This window comes from Mytilus galloprovincialis, chromosome 7, assembly GCF_965363235.1.
Source record: "Mytilus galloprovincialis chromosome 7, xbMytGall1.hap1.1, whole genome shotgun sequence".
Classification (NCBI taxonomy): domain Eukaryota; kingdom Metazoa; phylum Mollusca; class Bivalvia; order Mytilida; family Mytilidae; genus Mytilus; species Mytilus galloprovincialis.
The window spans coordinates 30680624-30694189 of record NC_134844.1 but is presented as its reverse complement, the minus strand read 5'-3'; the positions used below and the strand labels follow the sequence as shown (position 1 = coordinate 30694189).

The 13566-nt window shown below is 30.8% G+C and overlaps 2 protein-coding genes across 4 annotated transcripts in view; one reads left to right on the top strand and one right to left on the bottom strand.

Annotated features, from left to right (window-relative positions):
* The window catches only part of LOC143082745 (cytoskeleton-associated protein 5-like), a 56296-nt gene extending 53229 nt beyond the window's left edge, over nucleotides 1-3067 (top strand). For both annotated transcript variants that reach the window (XM_076258584.1, XM_076258585.1), the window contains one exon: nucleotides 26-3067. In XM_076258584.1, the coding sequence (XP_076114699.1) occupies nucleotides 26-139 (114 nt within the window). In that variant the 3' untranslated portion in view covers nucleotides 140-3067. The remainder of the gene's footprint in view (nucleotides 1-25) is intronic.
* A 116-nt stretch (nucleotides 3068-3183) lies between these two features.
* On the bottom strand, nucleotides 3184-10690 carry LOC143082747 (uncharacterized). Of its 2 annotated transcripts, XM_076258587.1 has the most exons (7): nucleotides 10148-10689; nucleotides 9640-9729; nucleotides 7968-8036; nucleotides 7330-7413; nucleotides 6339-6401; nucleotides 4988-5050; nucleotides 3184-4016 (listed from the first exon to the last, which is right to left on the bottom strand). In XM_076258587.1, exons 1-7 carry the CDS (start codon nucleotides 10329-10331, stop codon nucleotides 3478-3480), a joined length of 1092 nt encoding a protein of 363 aa, XP_076114702.1. In that variant the 5' UTR covers nucleotides 10332-10689; the 3' UTR covers nucleotides 3184-3477. The 2 variants fall into 2 exon arrangements, with proteins under 2 accessions (XP_076114702.1, XP_076114704.1); XM_076258589.1 differs by lacking the exon at nucleotides 7968-8036 and having other exon boundaries at nucleotides 10148-10690.
* Between the last annotated feature and the right edge of the window lie 2876 nt (nucleotides 10691-13566).

The window sequence follows — 13566 nt, the reverse complement described above, 5'->3', positions numbered from 1 at the left end:
TTTCATTTAAATCAAATATTTTCAGGTTGAAATCCAGGCTGCAGAGAAAGAGCCAGAAATGCCTCGATCAACCTCAACAACAGATGTGTCAGAATTAAAACAAAGACTTGAACGAATTAAAAAATTAGCCAAAAGTTGAACAACTATGATAAGATTTATAATTTCATTGCCATATTCATGCTGTTAAGTTCAAGTAACATACATCTTAGTGTCTGTAGCCTCAGTCTATTTATCATGACATCTATACATTTCATGTTTTCTTAAAGCTACAGTGTTTCCTGCAATAGTGAAAGTATTGACGAGTGTAATAATTCAGCTGAGTGCTTTGTCTGTGCATTGTGTGTGTCTGTGCTAATTTCAGACTGGTGTGCTGTAAGGTGTTTCTTAAATCTAGACATTATTTTATATGTGAATGAAAGGTATATGATGTGTGTGTGTGTTATGTAAACCTTCAAACACAATCATGGAGTAGGTAGATTTCAATGCATTCTAAATAATTTCAGTTCAGCTATATAACAATTGAAACCTTAAATTATGTTAATTATTATTTACAGATTTTGTTTTGGATAGTAAGATTTTCAACAACTTTTTCAAAGTTTCAATACTCATTTAAAAAGCTGTTTTGGAAATCTTCAAATGAGTAAAAAATAGTATTTTATTTGATCACTCAGTAACCAACAGCAATGGGTGTAAATCAGATGAGCTTGAAAAACTGAAGTCTTTAATTATTTATTTTGTACACAATTTTGAATTATTTCATATTTTTAGGATAACCTTTAGAATACAACCCGTACATGACTGCATCTATGATTACCAATTTTTTTCAGTATTACACACATTTTTGCTAATTTGTATTTTTGAACATGTCAATATATTTGAAAGTTAATGTATGATTGCTGATAGATTTATCATTGCTTCGGGTATAACATATTGCCTTCATTTCTCATTTTTATAGGGGAGGGCCTTCTACAGTAGATTTTTCATCAATAGATGATTTTCACTTGTTTACAAGAAAAAACTGCCAAATAAGCATAGCATCAATGTAATATTCATGTCCTTGTTATATAAGTTCTACATCAAACGACATTCTTATTTTTCATTATTATTCTGATTGCCAACATTTAGCATCAACAAATTAAACATCCAACTGGCACTAAACTTGTATTCATTTGTACACACATACACATTTTAATGATTCAATAAGGTTTGTGGTAGAACCAAAGATAGCTTCTTATGATGATATACCAGTGACTAGCAACTTTCTGTTATTGGTTTTTTAAAAAGGCATTCTTACATTTGGTATTACTTTTTCTACTAAGTATTAGAATAAATATTTAGTTGCAAATGGAAAATATTTTTGTTATATGTTTGTTCTTATTATACTCTCCATTAGATTTTGTGCTTAATTTAGCTAAGACTTCAGCTCTTTCTAATTCATTTTAATATGTCTGTTGAATGTTTTAACATGGTACACATCATTCTACTACTTTTAGACCTTAAATGTCATATAACTTTGGCTATCTAAATGTAGTTTGATCAATAAGGAAATGTGCAATACTCATTTCTGATGCTTGTAATTCCCAGTGAAATTTTTTGCATTGACCAGGGATCACACAATTATTAATTTATAGCTCAGTAGTGTTGTTTCATAATTGTATCTCTCATCCTGAGTATGCATTAAGCATTAAATATTCACTTGTGACTAATAAACAAATAAGAATCATTTATAAGGTATACATGGTTTATATAAGTATATTTTCCTTAGTTTTTCAGTTAAATGAAAAAGGAAATTTCAATTAGATTTTTTAAAGTTGACAATATGTAATTTGAATTATGGTTTTAAAAAAATATGATTAAAAGTTTCCAAGCAACATATTGTGCAAAATTGTGCTGTTTTGTTAGGATTATACATGGAAAAGGCACTTTTATGTTAAAAGGAAAAAAAATCTAGCAGTAAGCATTTAAAATATGCCAGGAATTAAAAAGGAAAAAAAAATGCTGTTACATAAAAAATAAATAATTGATTGTACATTCCTTCATAAATATAAGTTTGATAAGTAAAATAAAAACTCCATTTGTAAATAAAAAATACAAGATAAAATCCTATACACTTTTTCTTTCAAAAGAAAGTCATTTGAGATTAAAAAAAAGACATGATTATTTTTAGCTTAAATTCAATGTTATAACTTTGTGTGTTATTGTTCTTCAGTTTTCTCCTCTTGCAATTTTGGCATTTTTCGTTTCGGCATTTGATTTATAGATTTTTCAATGCATTTGTGTTGTAAGGTGTTTCAAGAGGATTTTTTTCAATTTATTTTATAAAACTTTACAACCTTTTCACAACAATACAAATTTGTAGAATGTTAGGTAAACTTTTATGAAGTAAAATGTGAATATAACTGCATGAATATTTTTTGGCTACTGGTTCTATCTTGTTATATTGTTTATGTAAAACGCATGTGTTGAATAAGAAAAGTTTGAAAAAAATGAGTATTACTGGTGAGATTTTTAAATGATAAGCTCAGTGTATGATGGAAAAAATAAATCCTATTATATTTACACTTATGTTTTGAATTTGTTTTTTCTTTCATATGCTTCTTTATTGTTGTATGAAAGCAAATTTTTTATGCGTGAACATATTGTAATTATAACACAAAAACTATGTTTTTAATTCTATATTGTTGTGAGGCTTGTGCTGTATGATACAGTTGATGTACAAAACTTTAAAATTTGATAGAAATAACCCCCAAAAATATTATTGCTTTTCTTTCTAGTTTCACTTGAACAATCTTTCCTTTCTTTCCTGTCATAGATAGTGCACGGTATATGAATATATTATTATAATTAAAAACACAGGTAGTACGAATCTCCTCTCCATATTGGAGATCACTTATACTAAAATGTCACTTGTTTTTTTGTTTTGTTTGTTTGCCTTAATTGTATTTAAGTGCTATGATCAAACTGTACAGTTTTTGTTTTTTATTTTAATTTAATGAAATAATGTTCAAATAAATTCTTCAAGATGAAGAACCTGCAAATTATGTGATATTAAAATTACTAAGTTCTACTGAATTTTTTGTTTGTGTATGTAGCCCTATGTGGAGATTAAATTGAGCATTTATTTCTGTACTTGCTCTTCAGTTAAATGCTAAGTTCTTTTCTTTAAAAAAAAACCCAACATAGTTTAGTATTAAAACTTTAGATTTATTTCACAATTATATGCACACATTATACATAATTCATCAATAACCTTGTCACAATAGACCCTAAAAGGTTGTCTAGAGTATACAAATATTGTAAATAAGGCTTTTCTACCGTATAGCTTCTAAAGATGACCATCTCTGTGGAGTAAGAAAATATGCAGCCATGTCTCCAAATGTCTAAAATAGGGAGAGAGGCATGCTATTTGAATTGAATGTCAATAAACCTTTGCAACAACTCTTTGAAGTGATCTGTAGATGGTCTGTTGCAAGGTAATTAGCGCAAAAGAAAAGTCTGTAACAAAGTTTTGAGAAAGACCAATGAACATAAACAAATCAAAAGGAAACAGTAGATAGAGATCAATACAGCATAGGAAACAAAGAAACAAATTAACGTAAATAAAACTAAAAAGGAAAAAATTGCAAAGAAAATTAAGAAATGTAATATGAAAAGAACAAAATTTACTACTTGACATGCCCAATAGACAGTTATTTTGTAATCAAAATTTTGTACATCTTTGCTGTAATATGTGCTTGCCTTCTCCGCAATGCTATGAGTAAAATTTGTTATATAGTTTATACCTGCTGGAGGATATGTGCCAATACAATAATCGACATAATTTACTGCTGATAAAAACGTTGATGATATAAAAGCACTGCTTCCACTCAAGAACCCTAAGTGTCGCACTACTACATCTTCTAGGTAATCTGGTTTTTCCGAAAACCATTCAGAAAATATACATACACCAAGATATACGAAGCAAACCGATGTGAAGATCAGAAAGATAATTGTAGCAAAATGGGCTACACTATTATCTGGAAGAGAAAACAAAGAATTTCAATGTCAATATTTTGTAAATGCAAGACAAACTGGCAGCAGCAGCAGCAGCGGCTGAAACTATTTGCATAAAGCATTATATTTCGGTTTCAGAAACCCAGATTCTTAATACCTTGTATACATGTGCATTGTGTTACGAATTTTACGTCTGTCAAATATCCATTGTACTTGACATCTTTTTTATGGTTCAGCGACTGCTTTTTTGTGGTGTGAATTTCTTATTATGATTAATAGGAAATCTATATAATTTGGGATATGGGAGCCTTGCGTACGTTTATCAGTTACTATAAGCGATAGGTCAACGATATTTGGTGGATGGAATGGTTGTAAAGTGTACAAATCTGTCTGGCCAGATTCATCTAATCTTTTAACTTGCCTCTTTTTTTTTTTAATATTTTATCGGTCAATAAGTTAAGTTTTCTTGGTTAGGTCTGTTTCACAAATACTATATAACAATAGGTAAACACTATTTGATGTAAGGTATGTTTGAAGTCGTACATGTTTGTCTGACATGGCTGATCCTACCTTTACTAGTATCTCCTTTTACTAAATTATGGATAATATTAATTTCTGTATCCATTCAACATAAATTCAATCCTAATCAGTACATTGAAGCAGGCCAGATATTTCAGAGTGTGTACGTTGTTAATATTGTATTTGAACTCATAATGGCGTTTTCCTGGTATATACAAATCTTTTTGATAGTTTTGTTTTCTTGTATACACCATCAAGTTAATATATAGTTGGATGTAATAAATTGCTACTATAATGTTATCACAGTCGTCATGCTTTCACAATAAGTTAACATCACCACTTGACTATGTTGTTTAAGGTTTTGATTCTTAATTTAAAAAAAATGACTACTCACTTTTCTACTATTCTTTACATAATGGGAATATAATCGTTATAAAAAAGGGGACACAGATACTCATAATTAGTTTTAACTTACCTTCAATGAACATAATTGAATCAAGGACCTTTTTCTCAATTAAGAAAATCATCCGTCTGAAACCTGAAAATTTAGGTAAAATATTCATATACATTAAAAAACATTCTGCGCTGAAACGAAATAAAAATGATACTGTTATTTTGGTTGTCATCTGTAATAATTGTTTCCCGGCACGCTTGAGTCAGGAGTTCGGAAACCAAATGCACATAAACTACATAGAAAATATATCTATTTCCATATCCTGCAGTTTTTGTCTCGCTTGACGGAGTCAAAGCAAAACATAGGTATGCTGTTTCTGGCTACGACGACGGCGGCGTCAACAATGTATTAGTTTGTGATTAGGTCTAGTTTATGGTGAACCACTAGTGTTAAGTGAAAGATATTTGGTGTGTGGTTGTATTAGTATTGACACATTTCATTGCCATGGAGATTATTTTGCCCCGCCCCCTCTATTGACTTTGCAACTTTTGCTTAGTTTTCATGTATTAGTTTGTGATTAGGTCGGATTATGAGGAACCACGAGTGGTAGGTTAATGATAATTGGTATGCAGTTGTATAAACATTAGCGTATCTCATTTCCATGAAGATTATTTGGCCCCGCCCCCTCAGTCATGATTTATTGACTTTGAAACTTTTGCTTAGTTTTCATGTATTAGTTTGTGATTAGGTCGGATTATGGGGAACCACGAGTGGTAGGACAATGATATTTGGTATGCAGTTGTATTAGCATTGGCACATCTCATTACCATGGAGATTATTTGACCCTTCCCCCCATTCATGGTTTATTGACTTTGAGATTTTGTTAAGTTCACATGTATTAGTTTGTGTTAAGGTTTGAATAAAAGGGAACTTTTTATGACAAGTCAATGGTAAATGGTATGCAGTTTTATTAGCATTGGCACATCTCATTTCCAGTGAGATTGTTTAGCCATGTACTTTCAGTCATGGTTCATTGACTTTGAATATTTGTAAAACTTTCATGTTCTCGTGTTGCTATTTTAATTTCAACATTTGCATTATCAAAATTACAAAAAAGCGAGACATGATATATCTGTGATAACAGTTTATTTTTTTTTTATTTTTTTACTCTATTAAGTCACGTTACATATTTTTTGCATTAAATCCTCAAGAATCCTGCCTCCTGAATTTGAATATGGTATATCATTATTTAAATTTTCTTGCCATTATTACTTCAACAACATACTCAACACCTTAGTGTTCTATAAAACCAGAAACAGTGAAACACAAAGCATTACAGCAAGCTTACGCTATGGTACAAATATGTAAACCGTTATCCAAAAATGTATGAAATTTTACAGGTTATTTGATCAGATTATATATTTATTCATACCTTTTGCAGTTGCAGTAGATCTTTTCCGAATATTGGCTCGTTTAAGTTCTAGATTCAATACACCTGTAACACAGTTATGATGATATGAAGTTAGGGGAACGTTATACGTCGAATGAAACACAATTCACAAAACAAATCTGTGATATATAACTATTTCTCATTCACGAATACAAAGGTTTTGTAGAAATATACGACGCCTTCTTCTCAATAACAATAATTGTCTTTGAAATATTAATTTCTTAAAAAAAACCTTACAATTTCAATCACCCTCTCCAATTTTCGTACATGAAAGTTTACAGAACAAGTCTATATGATTTGAAAATGGCCTGAGCATGCAGGCATGATCAATCAATATCATTATGGAGTTTTCCTCATTGTAATTCGAAAATTCATTTGTTGCACTCAGATGTCAAAGAAGCTCAATGATGTGACTGGTAGTTGACATTTTACGATATTTGTTTGTAGAAATACGAAAAATATCTATTTATACTCCACACCCTTTTCAACAAATTTTGTCAATCGGATTATGAAATAACCCCAGTCCTTTTTTCATAGATATGATGTGAAGCAAATTTTTAGACAAACTATATTTGATAAAAGTGTTGCATGGTTAATAAAGGCAGTAGTATACCTCTGATCAAAAGTCATAAATCGATAAGAGATAAAAAAAAAAATCCGGGTTACAAACCAAAACTGAGCTAAACAAATCAAATATAAGAGGAAAACAACGAAACCACAGAAACACTGAAGTGTAACAAAAAACAAAACGATAGTGCAACGGACACATAAACGAATTATAACATAACAACTATACCAGAACATTGCTGCACCTAGGTGTCCTTTTTCTTGATAAGTTATTGAATACACATCATCTGATTCATAAGAAATTATACACTGATTCGGAAACCAAATGCACATAAACTACATAGAATTTTGAATTTGAGAAGATGGTTTTCAATCCCAGAGACCAATGTTAACCTTACAATCTTACTATTTTGAATTTGTAGACTCTGACAAATTGCTTCTGCTCTTTCAAAGTTGTCTTTCATTTCCTCGAACTCTATCACCTTCTGGTCTAAACAAACATTTACCAGGAATTAAAAATGTATTAAAAAGATTGTTTCACGATAATGAAAAAAGATGTGGATCAATTGTGAAAGTATAATTGTGCTGCCCGTGCTTGCTTCAGATTTATCTCAAGAAATCACGTGAAATTTATAATGATGTGTTTAGAACAGCTGAATTTGCATTGTTTCCTTTCTTCAAATGGCAATGCATTATTTATTTTCCTTAGTAAATGTTCAGTTATACATTATAATCAAGCTTTTGGCCTTTAGGAAAATCAAACGCTACTCCTCGAATATGTAATAAGTTTAATTTTAGAGTCTTTTAGATAATTTCCTCATTTGCAATTATTCCACATCTCATTAATTTTTAATTGCTTACATTACAATACAGTTTGTAGTGTCCTTGGGCTGTTTTCTGTTTTTTGGTCGGGTGAAAATGTCTCTTTGATGCATTCCCCCTTTCCATTCTCAATTCCATTTAGTTTTTCTATTTGTTTTGTATGCTTTTGTGTATCTTTCTTTTTATTGGTATACAAGAAATAATATTGATATCTAAACTTACCTATATCACTCAACAATACTGCGTTTAAAGTCTGTACCTCTTCTACTTCAGAATGTAAATGGTGATTGCCTGGTTTAGACGGATGTAAAAGTCGGTGATTATGACAATTATTATAATTTACAAATAAAGTAATGGAAGTAGAGGTTAAAAGAAAGTAAATATGATCACAATTACAAGGGAGTATAAATGGTGTGTCTTTTTTTTCTTAAACGATTTGCATATCTTTTACCATGAAATAATTTTTTTTTAATTCAGGAAAGACTGTTTAATTCATCTGTTCCTAAAAAAAGCGAAGGCCAATAGAATGCTAATCCAGTTGCTAGGAAATGTATTTATAAAGGTTACTCGGGAACACGTGTATTTGTTTACTTTTAGCACGTGTGTTTAAATCAAAAAATGTTTATGTTTAATTTGATTGGACAATCAGTAAGTTAGTACCGGTTTAAATTATATCAATCATGATAACTTCATGTTAGAATTTTAGCGCTAAAATTATAGTAAGAAAGTCTAGAATGGTCTTTCGAGGTTCGATCCGACAGTAAAGGTTCGTTTCCCACCCACCCAATCTTTTTTAAGACTTCATAGGAATGTAAATAGTATGTTTTGTAGTAACTAGTTTATAAGATACATGTATGCATTACTGTAAAGATTTGTTTAACCAACTTATAGAACATTTTTCTATTGTAGATTGTGTTTATATGTGATGGCAGCGGTCGATGACAGCAAATTGAACATTTGTTTATTATTTCTATTAAAATAAGCTTTCGGTGCTGTCAGGGCGAGTTTTACTTAATAAATGCTTTATGTTCGTTTGAAGTATTGAATAAGAACATTATACATTTTTTTCTTCATATGGTAAACATGGTAAAAGAGCCAAAAAATCTATATCATATAAAACCAATAATATGTATTTACCATGTGAAATATTTCTGTTGTCCTTGTCTTCATATGTTTTTATCACGGGGTATGTTTAGTACTCGTGAGTTATAATTCAATTATCTTTTATATAATCATCGCAAGGTATAACTAAAATCATGCTCTTTGGTCGGGTTGTTGTGTCTGACATATTCCCATTTCGTCTACAAAAGACTTATCAGTGACGTTGAAAGGTCACATAAAGTATGAAGTTGAAGAGCATTTGATTGAAAATTCTTAAAGTTTGCCAAATACAGCTAAAGGTAATTCAGTTCTGTAGCCTACACTTTGAAATTTTTTTCTGTCACTATCAGTAAAAGGTCAATTACATCGGATGTATATATCATTGAAAAGTCTTCATGACCTTCTGAATGGGTGCATTTAATCTTGTTTGAATTTAGCCGGGATCAGTGCTCAGTTTTTGTGAACTACTTGATGTCCAAGACTATACATACAATTCATGTCATAATAAGCAAAACAGGCAAGGCATTTCACCGCTTCCACCTTGTTAAAAGATTGACGGTGTAAATACCCTTATGCATGTTGGTTTTAGTTTACAGGCATAAACAGAGATGTTTTTAATGGTACACAACAGTTAAATCTGGTACAATACTGCGCTACCCATTGTTAACACGAAAACAAAATATATAAACAAACTCTCCGTTATAATGTAGGTAAAACACGAACAAGTTTGCATACAGTCACATTCTTTTGGTGAAGTATACAAAACATCATTGAATATCTTCATTTCACTTACCTTCATTTGATGGATTCTGCCGCAAATTTTCAATAGTTGCTGTTAGTTCATTAACAGAATCGTTTAGTCTAGTCCTTTCAACAATCAGTCCTGTAAAGTATATCACAGAGTCTGTATTAAGGACTATAAACAATGAATTAGTTCAGAAAATATTTGAACCACTACGTTATGTCTAAAATTAATCAGAAATAAAACCTCTCTATGTCAACAATAATATTATAATAATGATATGTATTAATAAAGAATTGCAAAGCTTTGATGTAGATCCGTCGATTTGACAGAGATGCGAAAATGCGATGTAAATGTCCCTAATGTAAAAAAAGAAGCAGAAAAAACGAAAGGAATAAAAGAAACAAACGAAAAAACGTCAGATAATAATAGATTAACAACACTGTGATAAAAAAGGAAATTTAATAAAAACAAACAATGCTCTATAAAATATTAAATGAATAACTAAGACTAAACAAACCAAAATCCCTTTGAAAACTGTTTAACTTTGATAACTAACCTCTGATGGATTCGGTGTCTAAGTATATAGACTGTACTGTTGTAAATGGTTCCCTGCACTCTGGACATCGACTGTTGTGTCCATTTCTCCAGTCACTGATACATTGATTGCAGTAAAGGTGTCCACAAGGAATACAGCACACTGGTTGTTCAAGGTGTTCAAGGCAAATAGCGCATATTGTCATTGTGACTTTTGACCTTTTCGACTATTTAAATTGGTGCATGGAATAAGATAGTTCCATAATATAATATTTCAAATTTACTTTAACATGTTTAAAAACAGAAAACAAAAGTATGCTTTGCTAGTTACAATCTAACAATCTACATAGAGTTAGGACAACAAATGCTGTGATTCGTATGTGCCAGACACAAATGTATTTTTCAAGAATCATCAGGTAGATCGGCTGTCGGTATAAACGTGGCTGCATACATTCTATCTCGCACAGTGAGATGAACGTAGGTACAAGAGATAAATGGATTCCCCTTACACTTTAAAATATCACCTTATTCATAGACCATTTTGTGTATTTTAACTTCCTGGTGTGATAATTTAAAAATAGATATGTCAACATGGTCAATGTGCCTTTGGTTAAACGTTAGGATTCTTCTCAGGGATTCTTTCCAGGACCAGTGTTCATTTCTGGATTATTTTTGTACAGGTTTCAGACACTTTGTTGAGGTCCCTTTTTCATAAAGCTACTAAAGTTTTTTCCCTATTTATACATACTTTGATAAGGCTACAGATGGAGTTTAAATTTGGTTCCGTTTCGCTGATTTGTGCCGAAAATACGAGACTTTGAACATGTCGCGAAATAACATTTATATGGACTTTAGTTCTCAGATTTCTACTACTGGCGTAAAACCCACAAGGGTAGTCGCCATTTAACTCTATCAAGTAGTAAATATCCACTCCTAAAGTAAATATATTTTGTTTTTCTTTTGAGCGTGGACATCAACAAATCTAGTTTATCATGTTTATATAGGTTTGTTTTCAAAATGTGTGAAACTGGTAAGTTTGTAAATGATAGCTCGGAGTATGATAGAAAAGGTAAATGTTATATTTACAAGTAAGTCATGAAATTGTTTTATCTTTCATGTGATACTTTATTGTTTTTAGAAAACAAAATTCATGATTCTGTCATTAACATATTGTAATTATAACGCAAGGACTGCATCTATAATTTTATATTGTTGTAAAACATGTGTTATCAAAAATTTAAAAGTTGTTATGCATATGTATAAAAATGCATAATATGTATAAAACTTCACTATTTTATAGAAATCCTAGACTTTCCACATAAATCCATGTGGATTTAGTAAAATTCTGTATATCAAATGTAAATGATCATTTCTCCTCTTTCTAATTTCACTTAAATTATCTTTCTTTTTGTCGAGCCTTCGACTTTAGTCGAAAAAGCGAGACTAAGCGATCCTACATTCCGTCGTCGTCGGCGTCGTCGGCGGCGTCAACAAATATTCACTCTGTGGTTAAAGTTTTTGAAATTTTAATAACTTTCTTAAACTATACTGGATTTCTACCAAACTTTGACAGAAGCTTGTTTATGATCATAAGGTAGTATCCAAAAGTAAATTTTGTAAAAATAAAATTCCATTTTTTCCGTATTTTACTATAAATGGACTTAGTTTTTTCTGCGAGGAAACAAAACATTCACTCTGTAGTTAAAGTTTTTAGAATTTTAATAACTTTCTCAAACTATCCTGGGTTTGTACTAAACTTGCACAGAAGCTTGTTTATGATCATAAGATAATATCCAGAAGTAAATTTTGAAAAAATAAAATTCCATTTTTTCCATATTTTACTTATAAATGGACTTAGTTTTTTCTGCGGAGAAACATTACATTCACTCTGTGGTTAAAGTTTTTAGAACTTTCTTAAACTATCCTGGGTTTGTACCAAATTTGGACAGAAGCTTGTTTATGATCATAAGATAGTATCCAGAAGTAAATTTTGTAAATAAATAAATCCATTTTTTCCATATTTTACTTTTAAATGGACTTAGTTTTTCTCCAGGGAACCATTACATTCACTCTGTGGTTAAAGTTTTAAAAATTTTAATAACTTTCTTAAACTATCCTGGGTTTGTACCAAACTTGGACAGAAGCTTATTTATGATCATAATATTGTATCCAGAAGTAAAGTTTGTAAAAAGATTACTCAGTTTTTTCTGTAATTTACTTTTAAATGGACTTAGATTTTCTTGCAATCATAAAATAGTACATGTAACAAGAGGAATATTTTTATTGATTTTTTCCCTCATTGTTGTTGAGTCTGCAATTTACAGCAAAAATAGGCGAGACACTGGGTTCCGCGGAACCCTTACAAATTTTTTATCTTGTCATAGATAATGCACGGTATAAGAATATTTTATTTTATTTGAAAACACAGAATTAGACATAATAAGCATGATAAGTAAGTATCTCCTCTCCATAATGGAGACCACTTATAAATACTAAAATGCCACTTTTTGTTTTGTTTTGTTTTTGCTTGCCTTAATTGTATTTAAGTGATATGATCAAACTGTACAGTTTTTGTTAATTATTTTAATTTAATGAAATAATGTTCAAATAAATTCTTCAAGATGAAGAACCTGAAAATTATGTGATATTTAAAATACTAAGTTCTGCTGAATTTTTGTTTTGTTTATTTAGCCGTGTCTAGATCTTTTAATGTCGAGCATTTACTTGCTCATCATAATTAAAGTTCTATGTCCACATGGTCCATGTCCATTTCTCATAAAACACATACTTTAACCTTTCTTATATTTCACTACTATAGTTATACAATATCCATAATTCAGCAATAACCTTGTTACTAAAGCCTCAATAGATTGACAAGAATTTAGACTTTTCCCTAATCAGAAAATAGAAGCTGATTGCCTCGTTTTACTGCGAGGATATACAAATGTGCATCCATGTTCTTTGAAGACAATGCCTCAAAAATATCCAGATTGCCGAACTCTTTAAATGTATAACCTGTGCAACAACTGTTTGAAAGGATCAGAAAGAGTTCAGTTTCAAAGTAAAATTTCAGACCATATAAAAAATACCCTCCCATTCCTGTGGCAGTCTAAAGTTTTTGCCCTCCATCCCAACATGCAATGCGATTTTATGTGGTTAAGTGATCGTTATGCACTAATGTACCAAAATGTGCTCGTATTACACTTAAAATTGAGAAAGGAAATGGCGAATGTGTCAAAGCGGCAACAACCCGACCATAGAGCAACAGCCGAAGGCTACCAATGTGTCTTCAACATGTTCAATGTAGCGAGAAACTCCTGCACCCGTAAGCGTCCTTCAACTGGCCCCTTAAAAATATGTATACTAGTACAGTGATACTGGACGTCATACTAAACTCCGAATTATACACAAGAAACTAAAATTAAAAATCATACAAGACTA

Excerpts from the sequence above, each read along its gene's own strand:
- LOC143082747 (XM_076258587.1), bottom strand. The coding sequence starts at position 10,331 with ATGACAATATGCGCTATTTGCCTTGAACACCTTGAACAACCAGTGTGC. Across the intron at positions 7,414-7,967 it reads AGTATTGTTGAGTGATATAG|ACCAGAAGGTGATAGAGTTC; the intron begins GTAAGTTTAGAT and ends ATGTTTGTTTAG. Across the intron at positions 6,402-7,329 it reads GAGTCTACAAATTCAAAATA|GTGTATTGAATCTAGAACTT; the intron begins GTAAGATTGTAA and ends ACTGTGTTACAG.